Source organism: Prorops nasuta, unplaced genomic scaffold (genome assembly GCF_024137725.1).
Source record: "Prorops nasuta isolate Cenicafe-Biocafe unplaced genomic scaffold, Cenicafe_Pnas_1.2 PNAS00004, whole genome shotgun sequence".
In the NCBI taxonomy this organism is placed as follows: domain Eukaryota; kingdom Metazoa; phylum Arthropoda; class Insecta; order Hymenoptera; family Bethylidae; genus Prorops; species Prorops nasuta.
The window spans coordinates 9,101,368-9,120,939 of NW_027116801.1; the positions used below are offsets into that span (position 1 = coordinate 9,101,368).

At 37.2% G+C, this 19,572-nt stretch overlaps 1 protein-coding gene across 1 annotated transcript in view; it reads left to right on the top strand.

Moving 5' to 3' along the window:
• The window catches only part of cpx (complexin), a 210,684-nt gene extending 191,933 nt beyond the window's left edge, over positions 1-18,751 (top strand). Inside the window, exons 4-5 of the mRNA XM_066726514.1 lie at positions 299-428; positions 2,903-18,751. Of these exons, the coding sequence (XP_066582611.1) occupies positions 299-428; positions 2,903-2,976 (204 nt within the window). The 3' untranslated portion in view covers positions 2,977-18,751. The remainder of the gene's footprint in view (positions 1-298; positions 429-2,902) is intronic.
• The last annotated feature ends 821 nt before the right edge of the window (positions 18,752-19,572 follow it).

Here is a 19,572-nt window from a genome sequence, read left to right on the forward strand (position 1 = left end):
TCCAATGATTTGCTTAATCACATTTCCATTTGAAACCACACATTATATGATATGATTGTTACTGCAGTTGCATACTCTATTATTCTCTCGCAACAGCTCATTCAATCGTTGTTGACTCAACGAATAGACAAAACTATTGGTATAGGTAAATACGAAATGATCAGCCTTTCCAAACAGACATCGACATCCTGACATCAACGAAATCCAAAAATAACTTTAAAGCGTGCCCAGTCATAATTATATATTTCTGGAATCGTAAACTTTGATAATGTCATGTTATATTTGCTTCTGATTTTAGTATAACATAAAGAAGAAAGAAGAAATACAGGAAGTTCCACAAGAAGAGCCAAATCCTCTGATGCGCAAGAAGAAAACCCCAGAGGAATTGGCGGCTGAAGCTGAGGCGGAGGATGAAGACGACTTTACCAGTAAGTTCGTCTTTAATTGCGTTAACGTTTTAATATTTGAGACAAGGCAAATGAAATTGGGAAGCTTCGAAGTTTGACAACCATGGAATTTTAATAACGCCTCACATGACAAAGCTTTATACGGTAATCTTCGGATTTTGACATTTCGGAAATTAAATCGGAAGTGGTGTGGGTTATAGCCGATGCTGAAAATAGACAGCGAAACCATTGAATAATTTGTGCTGTATTCCTGTCTACCAGTACTATACTGCGTATGCATATGTGAGTTCACTGATATGTCAAATGCAGTCTTATATCACAGTGCACTATGAATCCTTTAATAAAAAATAGAAAGCACACAGGTATAGAATATTTAACATTTAGATTGAACTGTAACTTTTTATTCCAAACCAACTATTAATCATGAATCAGCTGCTGTTAAAGACGATTGAATTTCTTTATAAAAAAAAAAAATACAAGGAAAAACCCCAAATATGATAATCTACTACATACGATAAGCTTACAAAGTATCGCTCGGCGGTATATGCACTTGCCACCGAAGCACTACCATGTCTCTCGATACTATATATATTTTTTATACACTGTTGATTGATATACGTTTTCAAATTGTTAATTAAATTATTTTCTTTCATTTACAAAGAAATATTATAAGTAAATTCCCACTCTATCGATGACTTTCCTCTTGAAATTGGTTTTTTAATTCGAGAAAAATGACTCTGTGGAATTATTATATTGGAAATAAGTCATTTTTCTTCAAATATAAACTTGTCACACAAGAGCTTTGGATACGCAGTAAATTTTACAGCAATGTTTTCTTGTCGTGTAGCTTTACGATTATTAATGTAGCAACTGCTTTAAAAACGAGATTCTTTCTTTTGTAGATCAGTGCTAAGCTTTCTTATTGCGAATACTGAGATCTGTTTTTAAGAATAAAAGGAAAGTATCTGTACAAGAGTAGAAACATTGATTTGACAAATAATGGCGACAGACAGATCAGTGAGCATTTCTCTCGGGACAAGAAGTAAAATTGCAAAGAATACCAGGCAGAATCCGCTCAAGATTGGTTCAAAGCCGTAGAATTGAAAAAAGAAGATGTGACTTAAAGAAGGAAAGATTTATTATTGAGCAAAAGAAGGCCATTTGTGGTATTCATCATTATGCTATACTCTTGTCTTGGTAGTCAAAACAAACAAATGGAGAATAGTAAAATTGGAATTATTTTTCGACATTAAATCAATTAGTACACAAAAATTTAATTAACAATTGATAAAACAAATAAAAGTAATGCAAAAATATTGAAATGGGACAAACGAGATAGTAAGAGTACAGGAGGCAAGTTTCTTTTTTAAATTAAAGTAACGAGATACGCGAAGAGGCATCTGGACCAAGTGATGTCTGAAAATGAGAAAGTGACAATGTAGATGAGTGTCGTTACTTGGAAAAATTAGTGACGAGCCGTTGAGCTCATAGTTAAAAGGAGGAGTCCGTGTCTTCGAAGAGGTGTTAAAGCAGCTAGAGGTTGCAAAGCAAAAATATTTATACAAGGTATAGTAGCTGAGTACTATACCTAATATATAATATGATTCAGCTATTTACAAGTTAAAAAATTAAAGAATAGTACATATATAGCTATGATGCAAATTATAAAAAAATGCGGAATACCGATTAACAAATTAAGCTTTAAATATTTAAAGAATTATTGGAAACTTATCGGAAGAAAATTATTACAGGTGATAAAAGTAACAACAAATCTAATTGCACTTATATTATTAAATTTATACACAAATTATAACATTTAGGAAATTTAGGTATTAAAAATAAAAGATTTTTTTATCAAAACAGAGATCATCTATTGTTGACAAATTTACAAATCATTTTCTCATCTGCAAATACTTCTTGTACTCATTATCTACTATAATAACATGAACAGTGTGTGGACAGAAGCTGCAGATTCAATTAGCTTCTGCAAAGAAGCTTATACTTTGAACTTACCTGTTATCGTTTTATTACGATTAACTGTCTTAAAAATTAACATTTATTACTGTAAATATAAAATAAACATAAAATCCTCAAAGCCAGTAAAACAATTTATTCAGCTCGTCTATTATCAACAAATATTATTACTATTTGTGAGACCAAAAAAAAATGTTTGAAATATACCGGCTTAATAAAAGTGCGTGCAGTGCGGTTGTCACGTCATAAAGTATTTCGATCATTTAACAACGCATGAATTTTTCTCGATTAAATTCGCAACAAAAAAATAAAAAATCTCAACGTTTGCCAAAAACTCGCATAATGGATGCACATAATCTTCTATCTTTAACGTTTATGAATGGCAGAGTCTTTTGACAAACAAATCGAAATATCTGTAATTCGAAGCAAAAGTTATTATCTGGTATTAATAATTTGATATGATTTTCCAGCAGCTGTTATGTAAAAATTATAAGAAAACAAAAGGGAAATTTTTGTTGCAGAACTGAAGAATACAATAGAGACACAGGTGAACGAGCTCAAAACGCAATTCGAAAATCGATGCAATGTCCAATGAGCCTGATCCATCGTGCGGTCGACGAGAGCGGCGACATTGAGAAACGCCGAGATCGCGTCCGCCTTCAGGAATCCACGACATCAACAGAGAGCAGAGAGACAATTGGAGCCCCGTCAACGTGACGAGATGGAGAGGGAAGAGTGCACGCACCGATCATCACACCAATCACCACCAACGCCATTATTACTACCACTACCATCCAACCAAAACAGTCTCTTATTCGTCAACGATCGAGAGAGCCTAGAGCTAGTTTTCTGCCTGTCGCACCATCAATCTCAACAATCTCAAACAACGCAGAACTCACCTTATCACAGACCAAACTGCTCCAAATTCGTTAATTCCACTATCCACGAATCACCTCGAATACCTCCTATCGCTCACTAGAGAAGCGTGTTAAACACAACCATTAATCAAACACTGACGCTTGGCCAATATACACTCGGATATTTCAATTAGAAAAATAACGAAGCAACCAAAGTGATACAACATTACGTACAGAATCTATCGACGACTGTTAAAAACCCACGATGACGATGATGGAATCCAACTGGGAGAGTAACAAAGCTATCAAGTGGTATAACATTACATATAGGCATCCATCGACAACTGTTGAAAGCTGATTATATAATGATGATGGAGTTCAACTAGGAAAGTAACGAAGATACCAAGTGGTATAACTTTACATATAGGGATCCATCGACGAGTGTTGAAAACTGATAATGAGGATTCTAATATTGTTACTGGAAAAATAACGAAGTTCCCAAATGGTATAACTTTACGTATTGGGATGTCCATCGACGAGTGTTGAAAATAACGTTGTATATTTTTTCGTGAAATAATACATACGACGATCGAGTAAATTGGATGCTTGTGAAATAATCGAGAGATGGCAAAAATGTGTCTAAGAGGGGGAAACGAAATGTGCTGAAGACGATCTACAAACGAGAATACCAAATCTGATAAACCTTTTGTTTCTATTTCGTAGTTGGGTATTGAGGAGAAAATGTGAAAAGAAAAATGGAGTAATTGTGAAGAGATCATAGATTGCCTTGTGGCATCTTGACTGGAAAGCGGGCAATGAGGGGAAAAACAGAGGTCTTTGTGGAAGATCGGATCGTTGAAAAATTTTCAAGTAACGGATATCTGAGAGATATATATATATAGTGAGAGAAAGGTCTCCTCCACCTCCACTTTCTTTTTAAGCCATTCCCGTTTCATTCCCTTCTCTCGTCTCCTGTGACTCTCCCTCCACTTCTTCACTCAATACCTCTTCTCCCTCTCTCTCTCTCTCTCTCTCTCTCTCCCCCCCCCCCTCTCTCCCTCCCTCTATGTCTCGCTTGCATCATGAAGATCAACACGAAACCAAGACGAGAAAATGCATAGAACACGCAGCAACAACGAGGAAAAACCACGCTGGAGAGACAGAAAACGAATGCGGAAGAAAGGAGAGAGACGTACACCTAGCTTATAAGTTTCTAGAAAATTTTCGAATAGCGGTATAATACCGATAGCGGAGTTACGTAGCTGCTAGATTTCGTGCGACAGCTGTTGCAATAATAACGAGTAGCGAGGGAAGTAATATTAGTAAGTATTTGTATTTAGCGAACAAGCTTAATCGAGAATCCAAGGGCCACAAAGTGTGAAAGAGTTGGTTGAGAACGTGGACGAAATGCTATAATAGTTGGTCGTAACACCAGCAATGAAAACTGGTGAGAGAAGAAACAGAGGAATACCAAAGAAACTTGTCGTCCGTCCGTCAGTCCGTCGGTTCATTCGCTGTGTAATCCGAAACACGCAAAATTCTCCAAATTAGCCTTGTTCTCTATCTCTTTGTATAACACTAATTTTAAACAAGGCAGGTTCGTGTTACCAGCCGCTGAATAGCTCGCCATGCTCCAAACGAGCAGTACTGAATTTTAATTGATATGTAAATAAAAAATAAACACTTTTCCCAATCTCTCTGCACGGTTTTTACGAAAATCACAGGTTGCATTCAAATTCCGCACTGTATTGTATTTATATAGCGAAGCGCTGGTAACTCGTGAAAGAGAGATTAATGATCCAGAATGTTTCAACGTCAGGTGTAATTTTAATATAAGAGAAGGAACAAAGCAACAGTCGATGATACTGATGGATTGACGCGAGAGATCCTTTGCGCGTTTGGAACCTTTTGCGAGATCCGATTTAACGTAGGATAAGGATGCGTTAAGGATCGAGGACGTTTATGGTATCGACCACAGGCTGGCAAATAGTGGATGCCTTTTACGTAGCGGAAGGATCTCTACCCTGTCGACACGAGTGGCCCGATTAACTCTCACCCCACCCATCCACGTTCTCCTTCTTTCTCTCCCCTTTGGCCTTTTACATCGATATGGATTAACTGCTCAAACGAACAAAAACAACCAAAATCTCTCGAATTCCGTTGAAAGAGATTTTCCAAACCGATTTTTATACTCGCCAAAAGATTGACAATTTAACGCGATTATGCTACGCTCGGGACGGAATCAAATTGCAAAAATGAGCTTCTTAGCATCCTCTATATAGGGATTGTACAGGGGAAAAAGACACGTGCACATGGACGGACGATCGAAGCTGTGATTAAAAAAAAATGACGAGCTTCGAGAATCAAGGGAAACAAAGCTATGACCTAGTGGTAAAATCAAGCTTTGGCGCTCCCTCGTGGTGGTCCCGATGGAGACGAACCAGCGGAACGTCTCGATTAAACGTGAATCAACTGGGCCGCTCTGGCGTGTATACGTGTGTACGTGCGTGTTTGCGAGATTATGTAATGCGGTTACGCGATAAATCATGCCCCACCGGTGCTCCGAAATGGCCTGCGATCGCCAAGCGAAAGTAAAGATCGGCTCGTTAATGAATCAGCCGTCTAATTAATTTTATCAACGACGGAAAACATCTGTTTTCGTGTCGTTGGATCGCGTCAGCTTTTCAGCGAATTCTTGGCCGGAGATCGTAGATCGCATCGAATTTCATAAAAAGAGTGGGTCAATGACCTTTGGTGTAAAGAACGGCGGCCAAACAGGTTGAACTTATCGCTGCGAGTGATTGGAATGGAAAACTATAACCGGTCGACTGGAAATGAGTATAAGAAAAATGTGATACGACTTACGCGGCGAATCGTGCACGCACGTGCACGATAAGCACAAGCGTGAATGCGTTAAAAATTCTGCGTCAAGTTCGATTGTCTCGAACACTGATGGTTCTTTATATTAAATTAAATCCATTGATAAGTGTATAGATCCACATTAATGGTCTCCGTAAATTCTCCCGTACTCCTGCAAAGTTATTATTTACCAAAGACATAATAATTATGTAATATAAAATTGTATTATGTAATTGCACGCGATGCGTTTTGAAAGGGAGAGTGAAAAATGAGTCGAAGATCTTTTTAGGAGACTGAAGAATTTATGGAAGATTGGGGTACATGTGCGTGCGCGTGTATAGGGCATTTAGGGTAGCCAGGCGCGAGTGAGATGGGATAAAATGAATAAATTGAAAAAAAAAGTAATTAAAGTAAGATGGAAAGGAAGGAAGAGTATGTAATAACTGTACGTTAGGATATGCTGCGATAAGATAACAAAAAAGTGTATTTTTTTATTTTCTATATATCGATCCTCGTTATCGAGTGCTCCTACTATCACGGGCTCCCAGCACACTGATATATCTTACGATATACTTCGCACCTTCCGGGGCACGCTTCTTCTTTCGGCACCCAAGCCAATAAAACCGAACCCTCCTACCGAGCTTTCTTCTTTCTCATTTATTTGCCAGATGGAAGACACGAACACTCTCGATACCTCCCCAATTTGACGGCATTTCTTCGCATCGAACCACTCTAATGCCGTGCCGTAAAACTCACCATATATTCTATAATTATACTGTATATCATATAGAACATATTAGATAACCTACTATATTTACATTTACACTCTATGCCCATCGCCAAATTCACAACACAGATTATTAATCAGCTAATAAATTTAAATCTGTACTCGATCTCACACAGGACTATATCAGGTTTGCTGTATTAATATCAGTTGTCGATACACTCGTATATATAAAGAAATAATAAACAAGTCGGAAGGCCTTTTTCCGAACGATTTGCGCTACGCGAAATGTGCATGCCGCTTTTCAATGGATCGTTCATCTTTCTCATCTCTTCTTTATTCTTCTAACTGACAAATCGTGTTATTTATTTATCTGAAGATATCTCTCTAAGCGATCTGTGTCTCTCCGTGCTTATCTCTCAGCGTAACTCACTCCAATTAACAAATATATGCACGTATTACAGTATACTATATAGATGGCGCTCAATAATTGCCAATCTGGCTCTAATGAAACTCCTATATATCATTTTTGAGTAACGCTTTTTAATGGAAATATATCAATTTGAAGCTTTCTTTTGATCAACGAATTGTTCCAGCAATTCCTGGCCAATACGAAAGCAGCGAGTTCTCAATATTTAATTATACCGTTTATTAAATGGCTAGACTGAAAAATGGTACTGGAGTTCTCTTGTACGATTGAATCACCCATCCCCTATCCGAATTTACCGGATGGCCGGTAATTAATTACAATCATACGTCATATTTGTCATACCTAATTGATTTTAATATTTTCCGCAATATTTTTGCTACAAGCTAATAAAATAATATCAAAATATCTATCAAAGAATCTTGAAAGAATATATTTATATATAACATATAATTCAAACAATTGATGTCAATAAAGATTGGTTTGCGGTAAGATATTTCATGATCGAGCACTATTGTGTAAACATGAGTAGCTTTGGGCTGATCGATACTCAAAAATGCTGCTAAGTTTTGGTGCAGGTGATTCGAGAGACTAGAAACTTTGATCGCGTGGGGAATGAGAGAAAGTATGGAATCGCGCGAGGCTAACCCGCTTTTCTCGATTTTCCTCTCCTCCTCATCCACCTCGTCGCGTTTTCCAGGACTTGGCAACTGTTTGTACCCGGGAAGAAAAACAAACCGAGAAGTTTATACCAGACTCGCTCGCGCCACTCGAAAACTTCGGCTTCGGGCTTAAGCTCATCCTCAACGTGCCGATCCTGCCGTTCCTAGGATTCCATTTCTTTCTTTCTATCCCCTCCCCTCCCCCTCTTCTTTTTTTATATCATTCTTCTCTCATTCCACCCTTTACCCTATTTCACTCGCCTCGCTCTCCTAATCCAAGCGGACTCAGTCGGTCCTTCGCTAATGCGATTTGAAAACTGCCACGAGAAGCGCTTAGCAGCATTCAATTATCTCGCAAAGCACAAATAAACGCCAAATGACCAAACAAACCCATCAATTACAATTCCTTTTTGTATCGATGGTTTTATCGATCATTGCTGGATTTTATGAAATATCCAACGGCAAACGATTAATTATCATTGCGAAATAGTCAATTATTTTTCAACCATTCGGCGTGGGGTTATGCTAAAAGTTCTATACGCTATTATACTATATGGATATGGGCAAACTTCACCTTACTTAGGGATTGTATAGAATTGCTGTGCGTTCATGAAAAGGGAAAAAAAGAACTCAGTAATTTTGGTCGAACGACGTGTGCAATCTTTTCTCGTGTCTTGATGCATGCATGAACTTTTTGCCTTTCTTGTTCGTCAATATCGATGTTGTGACTGATCTTCGTTGCAATTTCCTCTCGTCCAAGATAAAAATCCACCCTCGATCTTCGAAAGTTTTCCGAAACACCAAGACCACAATAGAGCATCGTCGATTAATTGTCACGTATATATTCTTGAAACAAAAAAATTGTTCGATTTTTACTGCAAATTGAACCTTCGAAAAATTCGACTGGAACAATTTAGGTGGACAAAGGGAGAATCATGCCTTTATCACGTTTAATCGTGAATAGGATCAAAGAGTAGAAATGTCGACAACTTGAATAAACGATTTGCAGTGAAAATTTACAGATGGAACATTGCACAGAACTGTCGAGCGATAAATTCAAACGGAGCTGGATGGTTATTAAATGCAAATCAAATATGTGTAAATGTGTATAAATATATTTTGTTATCGAGCGAGGGATAAATAACTTTCGAAGATCTGTTTATCATTGCGACGAAGGGGCTCTTTCTCTCTGTATAAGATCACTCTGATCATTTATGGTGTATGTGTAAGATATCTATTAGATGGAAATGCTTTAAACGTACCTGGAGAGTCTCGTTTGGACTTTCCCAATTCTACAGACACTAAAATTTGGATCTTTCCCATTTACCCACCTCCCCATCCCATTCTCATCTCTATATCTCACTTTATCTCACTCTCTCTCTCTCTCTCTCTCTCTCTCTCTCTCTCTCTTTCTCCCTCTACTCTTTTCCTCTCTCCTTATCGTACACCCTCTCCCGCGTCCACGAGGAAAAAGACAAAATCCATTATCCTACAGATTAAAAGATTTATCCACTACGATATACTTCAAGTCAATTACGCAATTAACCCAAGATTATATAAATAAACAAAAATATAAATATACATATATATATATATATATTTATTCAGGCGATGAAACGCGTGCCGTTCTCTTATCAATTTTTCGATGTACCTTATTCGATATGATTATCGCTTTGGCTAGTATTTTGTCAACTAAGTACACGAGAAACGAACATTTCTCTAATAAGCAACCACCAGTATCATAAGATCTGTTTGCATGATAAACATACTACTTAAATTGCTTTTGGGAATAAATTACATGATTTGCTTTCGCCACGGTTACTCGTAGACAGTCGGAGGGTAAAATGGACAGGAAAAAATCGTACCATGGAAGATTGCACGAGTGTACTTACATTTCAAAATACATCCAAATCGTATATAGTAAATAAAAAAAACATAGAACTATAGCGACGATATCAATCGGCTAATATCGAAAACAATAGTATGAAAACATATACATTAAATGCAGATTAGCTTGTCTCTGCGGTGATGAAGATAAATGTGTACCTATGCAACTAAAGAAAATCGTATACATAATACTATATATATTCATATATATATATATATATAGTACATATATACTATACTTACATACATACAAACCAATATTCAGATATGGAAAGTATATGATGCATAATAGTAACAATATTTTGCAGTTATACTTTACGCTATTTTTGGCGCGATCGTCTGTGCGATTATAATTGATTATATAACATTATAATTGAGTAGTCGTAAACAAGAAACCAGATTGTATGTAACTATAACAAGATGCCGTAGTTACTTTATATATATATATATTATATAATTGTATATATATTTTTCTCTATGTAAGATGATTCAAAGAGAACGTCATAAAAGTGCAGGTCTACTTGTGAATGCAATAGAAAAAAGAAACAAGCGGAATTAGAAGCTGCGCAGCTTCCAATCCTTTAACTCTGAGCCGCTTAAGTTCTAGTAGAGAGTGACGTACTATAATATATTATAATATATAGTTTTTTAGATGATTTAAAAAGCCCCTGTGTTTGACACACTACACCTCTTTTCAACGTTTCTATATTTTCATTGTTCTCTCTGTCGTTATTTCTTTCTCCTTATATACTTTCCAGTTTCACTTTCTTTCTCTACACCTCTCCAGCCCCACCCCCACCCCTCTTTCACTTTCTCTTTCTCTCTCTTTCTCTCTCTCTCTCTCTCTCTCTCTCTCGGAGATTTACAATTTTCGATGTAATCAGCATTAAATGTGCATGCGCTCTTAATGATATTTGCTATCGCAATTCGTGTCACGCGGAAAAATATACACACATACACATATTATATATACACACACGTACAAAATCTCACACAACACAAATAAATAAAAAAGGAAAGCAGATTATTTATGTCCCGCTTTAATACCGTTCCAAAGTAGCATAAAACTATAATAGTCTTGTCTCAATCGAGCTGTAGCTTCAGGCTATAGCGAATACCTCTCGTGGTAAACGGTACTAAAAGCGATACATAAATGTGATTGGAAAATTTTCGATCAAGCACGAAACGATCGTTCATCTGCCGGCATAAAGAAAATTTCGTCGACACAGAAAAGGAGAAATGAAAAAGTTGAGACAACCCTTTGCGAGATCCAAGCGAGAAATTTAACGGCGTTGTGCTGGGGAGTAGAGTGGGGGGGGGGGGGGGGGGGGGTAAGATTGTTGGGTTTTCCGGAACCATTAAAAACCTCAGCTTTAGACGGGAGATGCGTAAAATGAAACATTATTTATACGGTCTATCCAAGTGAAAACTGAATTACCAAGTAAATTTTTCGAAGAAAACACTGCAGTTGTGGGAATTTTAGACATATTCCTGAAAACTTAGCTGACGACCCAATGACAATAACAGCCGCTGTTTTCATAAAAATCCCGTGCTATCCCCGGGTCGCACAAGTAAAAAACAATGTTCATCGTAATTTCTCGCTCGTCAACGCTGAACGTAAAAAGCTCCAGTTTTAGAACAAATTTCATGTCATTTTGATACCGTTGTAAGGGATGAGAGGGGTAATTCTTGAAACGAGTGAAGATCATCAAAGATTGTCATTCCGGCTGAATGGCGTAATAAGAGGTCTATAGCGCCTTTTTTAATAGTGAATAAATAGAACGAAAAAAAAGAAAACGATTGCTGGGAGGAAGTATTGTTTGCGAGGTAAAAGCAGTGCTTACTTGTTTGGTTCGCTCACTTATAGCTACTTCCTTTCTTCACTCTAATCTGGTAATAAATCAAAAGTGGATGAAACAGGTATTTCGACGCATCGCGAAGAATAATTTCCCAGGGGTAAAATCTTCATTGTTTCCATGGTTGTACCCATGCTTTAAGTGTAGAGTCTTCTGTCCCTTCCTTCTCTCTCCACGAATCTCTTTTCTTTTACGCTTTTCTCTGATTCTCTTTCTTACTTTTCCTTCTCACTTTCTCTCTCTATCTCCCTGGTCGAACATTTTTTTTAGATCTCAACGATTTCTCGTGCTTGTCGAAAATTTCAGTGAATATACACAACTATACACTTCTCTTTCCAATCTACTTAGCTGATCTCTTTATAATCGTGTATTGTAATTATTGTACAGGCTTAAGCGTACTTCCCTCTTAAAACGTAGCACACTCTAGGTATATGTCTACACTTACTCGTTCTGTCAGAAAAAATTTCTAAAATTTGCCAAGAAACAAACTGATAAATAACTATACTATACTCTAAACTAAAAATCACTGCTAATATCGCTGCTGGTTGATGTCGTATGTCGTTGTTGTTTCTATAATAATTGCAACATATAAATAACACGACTTTCCTAACAATAAAGCGCGAAATAACTTCTCCGAGTTTTTGCTAATGTTTAAATGCCACTCGGGTAAATTATATGTTGTCACAGTGACGTAAATCAGTGACGTTAGTACACGCGTACCTATAAATTTTTAAATATTCCGAATGCAAAAAGGCAGACTGATCGGCTTATGAAACAAAGAAAAGAAAGCTTCAATTTTTTTAAATAAAAATTGGACGTTGGATGGTACAAAATGTACAACAAAATGTTCTCTATATTCACATACATATATTATATTATAGTATGTCGTGTTGTACAACGGAGTAAACTTTTTGCGATCACTGTGCAGACATTAACTGACAAACTTTCCGCCTAACTGACTTTCATCCACTATTCAATACCGCATAAAACTCTATCCTCGTCTTTTTCTGCATGCTTGAAAACTCAATATCGATGAAATTTGGATTAGCAGGCCACGATCAACCGACGAGTTTTTATTCCACTTGACGTTTTACGCGATCCATTATTGAAACTATAACTCTGGTATATGGTCGTCACATGACACACATATTACACCTACATCAAAATGCTATTCAAATGACGCGGCACGGTTCGTGAAATAAATAATAAGCCACAACAAAAAATCCAGAAAATCTCCCAACGTAGAGAGGATAAATGAATCTTTGATGAAGAATGCGTTTTGTGTTGAATACGCTGCAGCGTGACAGTATATTCACAAAAATATGAAATTTACAATGAAGCCAAGATGTGAAGAGGCGAAAAACATTTTTTCATTTGGCGATGAAGCTGTAGTTAAGAAATAAACGAATTGAAAGTCTAAATAAACTATACAAAATTATACGGATGATTTGCCTGTCGTTGCTTCCTGGTCGAAGCTTGAACGAAGGGCGGAAGTTATTGATCGCGTTAAAGTAAAAAGGAGAGAAAGTATGAAAAGGTGATATGGAACAATAGAATTATAAGGGCGTCGAGCTAATTTCATCTTCTTTCAAGTTCAATTGCACCAAAAGCGCGAGCTATTCAAACAAGAGCGTCGATCTTATGCGTTCAATCAAACGCGCGCGCTCGTTTTCATTTTCCCAGAAAGCGGAAGTTTCACGAAAGCCATGTACTTCCTTAAAAAAGGATTCTGCACGGAGCAAGATATAAAGAATATCGTGTAGTAATTTGGATATTCAAAAAACATTTATTATTTCCATCAAACCATCTACATACTCATTATTAAATAAATTGCAGACTTTTTGGTGTAAAATATTTCGCTGATAGGGCAAAACGAATGCTGATGATACGAGGTCTTATTCCACATTTACGGAAAGCACATTTTTGTTGCTTCTTCGTTGTTTTTTATCTCAATACAATTTTGGTAACTAGCAACGTCCAATCGTCGGGAATTTTGATAATGGAATAGCAATGACTGGTTAAAAAAACGTTAAATCTTATTCGGAATAATAATAATAGAGAATATAAACTGTCGATGAAGAATGAAAATGCTGACTCGAAAGAGGCGAGCAAAACAGTGACGAATAATATCCTCTCTAATCTGCAGAATTGCTTAACAGGTTGTCTGTCGATCGTTCTGGTTGAGATGTTCGATTCGACCACTAAATGTGTGTCGATAGTCAAGCTCTTGGCACATTTAACTACGAACTATGAATAATCTGCTAAAAATATAATAATTAAAATAATGCGTTTCAACGCAAACGTTTAGCCCAGCTGAAATCAACCCTTGAATGTGATCTTGTTGATCGTCGATTCTTTCGAGAACCTCGTTTTTTCACTAACCATCGCGAGGCTTACGATGAAATGACAAAATGAAATCACATATTTAAACCGTTAATAGTAGTGGAAGAATATGTCAGCACTGGTCTGTTATGACTCTTTGTCTCTTTAACCCCAAAAAGTACGATTTTTTTGTCAAAGATAGTTATAAACAAATAACAGTTTTGTCATTATATAGAAATTAATTTTTATAATATATATATTTAAACACATAAAATTTCGAATCATACATACAAGCCTATTTTAATGATTAGCATTATATACAAAAAATTCTAAAATCGAGTTACCCGATAATTGAACCGCGCAAATTAGCAAGTTTAGCGAGCTCGATTGTGACTCGGGCTTTAACTGTAGTGTTAAGGGGTTAAACACGAGGCAAAGCTTCATTTTGTCGCAATAATCCGTTTTCTTTGACGAAATTTTCATCCGAAAAGATAGCTGTACAGATACTCGATGACCAAAGTTTATATCCGTTTCGATGGAAGCTGTTCAGGGAGTTAAATATCGCAATCTGCTATTACTAAGAAACAGGGTAGTGTCTCGATGGCAAGTAATTGAAAGGAATCCACGTCAAATATAATGGACAAAGAAATGAAGAGGCGAATGAATATGGAGGAAAGCTTTCGTTCATTTTCACAATCGTCTCTTCTCCTCTTGAATATTATATAGAGATGATTATCGAGAGTCTACTGTCTATACACTCTGTGTGTGTATGTATGCGTGCGTGAGTGAGTTTATCGCCACTACTACTATTAACGATCTACCTCCGGTTTTCCTGATTGCGCAGAGTATGACTGCAACTCCCACTCGGGACTCGCTGAAAAACCCCAGCGAAATTTTCTCCATTCTCTTTTCTCCTTCCCCTCACTACTTACCCTTTTACTTCTAAAAGCCACCCTAAGCCTCAGCTCGGCAAGTGGCACGTGATATCGAACGAAAATTAAGCCTACTCGATTCTTGTTTTGTAGGTTTCAAATTAAAAGTGAAATATTGTACAAAAAAGACAAAATCTACCACAAAAAAAAACATAGCAGCGCATCTCTGTCCTTTCTGGCGGGATCCTATACGGTCGAAAAGATTCAGTTTAAAACTAACAGCAGCCTTAATCGGATTTCCAATTAGTCTTACGTAGCGTAATAACGATGCTTTTAAAAAGGGGAAAAAATAAAGAATGGGCGAGAAAGTAGAATAAAATCAAGAGAGATTTTTGCAAGAGACCGAGGGGCGAGAAGGATAACTCACTGGACTATGCACCGATAGTCGTGTTTTTCTATTCCGCGAGGCGATGGAAAATACGGTTCCATGCTAAGAGGGAATGTGCGAGATTCGAGCTCTCGCGATCGAAATTGGCAAAAGAGCCCTGGAAGGGTCTGGTTGATTTTTTTTCCAAAACATCTCTCGAGACGCGCGTTAGATACAAGATAAAACGAAGAAACGTGAAGAACAAAAAAGAGAGAGAGAGAGAGAAGTAGGAAAGCATCGCGTATGTATCGAAGGAGATTAATTTGTATACAAAAGTAGAACTTCGTGTCGCGTGAAGGGTCGATAAAAATTGCAGTGCGCTGAGCTGCCGAAGTATAAACGAAACGGTATAATAAGTCAAAGGACGGAAAAACTTTGGTTTTTCGTTTTGAATCCTATAGCATACCCACATCCCCTTCTCTCGATCCTTGCCTATTGCTAAATGTCCCGAACCGTTTCATCCAAGAATGTATATAGCCCCCCTACCTCGGAACCCGAGAACAACTGTCCGACCACTCGCGAGAGCGAATTCGATAATCGATCGAGCCGCGATTAATCACGGAAAATGATTTCCCTTTTCAAATCCAGCGCTCCTTCGATTTTCGATAAACGAGCAAACGGAGCCCCCGGCTATGATAGTTCGATAAGCGCTTTCCTTTTTTCTTTTCTCCTCTAGCGCGCATTAAATTCGACGTTCATAAAGTCAAACGTTTCTTCGAAGATTTATCGAATTGGAAAAGCGCTCGAAATCTCACTTTTCCACCCACCCCTCTGTCTATCCATCTGTATAGTAATCTCTCTCTCTCTCTCTCTCTCTCCTTCTCTCATATCGACATGACTATATTCAGAGACAACGACACAACGCATTAGGATCTAATGATAATGATAATAATAATAATATTGTAACGTAATGTATTTCAATCAAAATATTGTTACGATTTTTGAGAAACTATTATTATTATTATGATTATTGATCGATTACGAGGACGGTGATGACGCGCGATCACCGTCCCTATTATATAAATATATACTATTATATTATTATACGATATATGAGGAAAATGTACATGCACAGATTAGCTGTTAACGGAATAGCGTTGAGAAAAAAAATGAGTTTTGTAGGTTAAATTGAAATTCAGAAGGGAAATTTGATTGGGTGCTTACAGCTTTGTACGCGATGAAAGGGAGCGTTGAGAAACGAAAAAGGGTGATGAATTTTCCGTGTCGATTCTGTAAGGGGATAAAAATCATGATAGAACCGGGAAATCCTCGGTATGCACAGTTTTTCTCGATCGGGATCCACTTATCCCAGTACATATTTCGTCAGTTTCGAGGGAACTTGTGCGATTTTTTGAACGACGACCAATCATACCAAGCGCGCTGCTCTACTCGTTTAAACGCAAAACAAAACACGCTCGTTTCACTTTTAAGTGTTACGAAGGGAGGAAAACAGGAGGGGAAAAGACATGGATTTTTTTTTTCTAAATTTCGTTTGTATCGAATAAACAACATACACACACACACACACACACGTGCACATTGGTATCAGTTTTGCGTGACAAACAGCGAAGGACCACTACAGCTCCAGTGAATTCGACCATAATGAGTGGTTGCGTGGTCTATGTGGAAAATTCTCTAATAATAATAATCATAATAATAATAATAACGATAACAATAAACGCGAGCAACACGATCGCTCGCGTCAAATTGCAAAAGTTTCGTCTAACCGAGAAGCAATACTACCGATGCCTATTATTCTTATACAAATATTTTACCGCATTAAATCGACTAGTGAGAAGTCTTAAACGAGGGCACACTTGGTATTAGAATCTTTAAAAAGTAGGAATTTTCCGTGTACGAAGAAAAGTGGGATTGAAGAAATGTTAGATTGCCAAAAAAAAAAAAAAAAAATAAAATAGAAATTGGACTGATAATCGTGTCGACGCGAAAGCAACGTTCGAATGGATAGTGAGTGGTTGGGAGGGGGAGAGCGAGCTATCGAGTATCAAGAGACGGAAGATTTGCTTTGGTCTTGTTGCACTGCATGATGAACTGGTACAATAAGTTGGAACAAGACTCGTATGTCTTGTCATTGCTACTTAATGCACTGGTATCTCCGGTGCAATGGGGCAAACGAAGCAGACCTACGGTAGTGGTGTCTCGAAGGCCACCCTAAAAACACCTAAACTGCAGTAATATACCAGCGATATTGCTGAAAGTGTCATCTGTCATTTGTAATATTTTAGCAACGTTACTGAATTATGCTAAAAGAGACACTACCTACGACATATTTATAGACGAAGATAGACCGCTCTAACCTTTTTTCGTTTTTCGATGTAAACATATTATAAGTATCCGAAAATATCGCACGAAGCTTGTTCACGAGCGCGCGACAGTCAACCAAATAAAGAAAACCGCAAAACGCGAACAATACCGTGAAAAGACAAGAGATACCGGAAAGACAAACAAAAAACTTGTATAAAGTAGCGTGCATAGTGGCTAAAACATTGGTACAGGAACACGAACGAGTTTGTTGTTGAACATAAATATATATTATGTAACAATTTAAAAAGAAAAAAAAACAATGACGATGAAGCAGAAGACGATGACGATGACGATGACGATGATAATATTATATATATTGTTGTTAGATATATATAAGTATTGATATATAAAAGAATAAAATAACCTAGTTTCTAAGGAATGACGCGGCACACAGATTCACCACCGAGGAGAAGCCTCGACACTGTTCTTCGGGTACACGTGCACTCACGCATGAGACACCAACAAGACACGACACGAACAATTACACACATACACGCACGAAATGACAGACGTTCGAGACCATGCCCCGGCCGTGAAATTTGTACCAGGAGATAATCTCACGTACAGGGGCCTGGCTTCGAATCTTGTTTTAGAATGAAAAATACGTGCAGAGACCTACTTTTCTCCGTTGCTTCTCTCGACCCCTGAAACCAAAGCTACGCGTGTGGGTCTGTGCGTTCGAATTATACTAACGATAATAATAGTGATAATGCTAATGATACTAATACTAATAATAATAATAGTGGCAAGCGAGGAAGAGTGAATTGTTCTAAGCGAGGAAAACGTGAATGTTTTGCAACAAAACAAAAAAAAATGAGTCAAGGAAGAAGTAGAGGAGAACTTTGTTTCAGGGGTCGAGCAGGTTTCGCGGCTTCGTTTACTGAAGCCAAATTTAGAGTTGAGCTTAGAAGCGAATAAACTGAGCCAAAAACGGAAAAAGAAATTCGGGCTTTTCTCCTCCTGCGTTGTACGAGAGAGATACGCCCGACGTTTCTTTTCGTTCCGTTGGCTTTCGCGAATGCGAGAGACTAAATTACGAGAGTGCGAAGAGAACAATGAAAAACACAATTTGGGGCGCGCCTCATCGTTATATAGCTCTTAATACGATAGTAACATTACGAGTAATAATAAACAAAGGTGAATTAATAAGAATATGCGTTTATGTTATTTAGTTCTAACCACTGAAAAAAGGTGTAATAAAAATCAATCATGTTACCAAATACGAGTCTTTCCTACATTCCTACCTCCGTCCTTTTTTCAACAATTTATTTTTCTTCTACTTTTTTCACTTTCTCTTTCGAATTTATTTTCTTCAAACTCATCTTCGAGGAGAACGTTGCGTACGTGCACATTCAGTTTTTGCTCTTCAATTAACCCTCTCTTCGGGGATACGTGAAAGTTTTCATAATTTATTCAATATTTCAATTTTTCAATTTTCTACCTCATACCTATACTACTTGAGTAATACATCAATTATTTTATATCTTAGAAAAGTTTCAGTAAACATTAATTATCACCAACCTTTGAAAATTATTCTTTTTTCACGGTCTCGGATGGTTCGTACTAGCCCGAAATTAAAAGTTTTCTGACAATAGCAAAAATATTATTTTCCGTTCTTATATCTCAACAATAAAAAATGAAAAATCATCTTTCACATGTACTTGAAGAGGTTAAACGCAAAATTGAAAAATTACCAACTTTTAAGCGAACAAATTCGTTTACATTAATTTATACATCCTGCTGAGTTTTAAAGAAAAAATAAAAACTCGTTATTTTAGATTGAAATTTCCAAGAGAATCTAGGAGAAAGTTTTCCAGAAAAAGTTTAAACCGGGGAAACGTTCGTGAAGGAATTTTCGCGACATTCAAATTTCGCGTGCCAGGTTCATCGAGGTGAATTCTGCTGAACGAACAAAATTCGTACGACATATTGCCCAATCCAAATTGTATTTCCTTTACGCAACGGACTAGAAT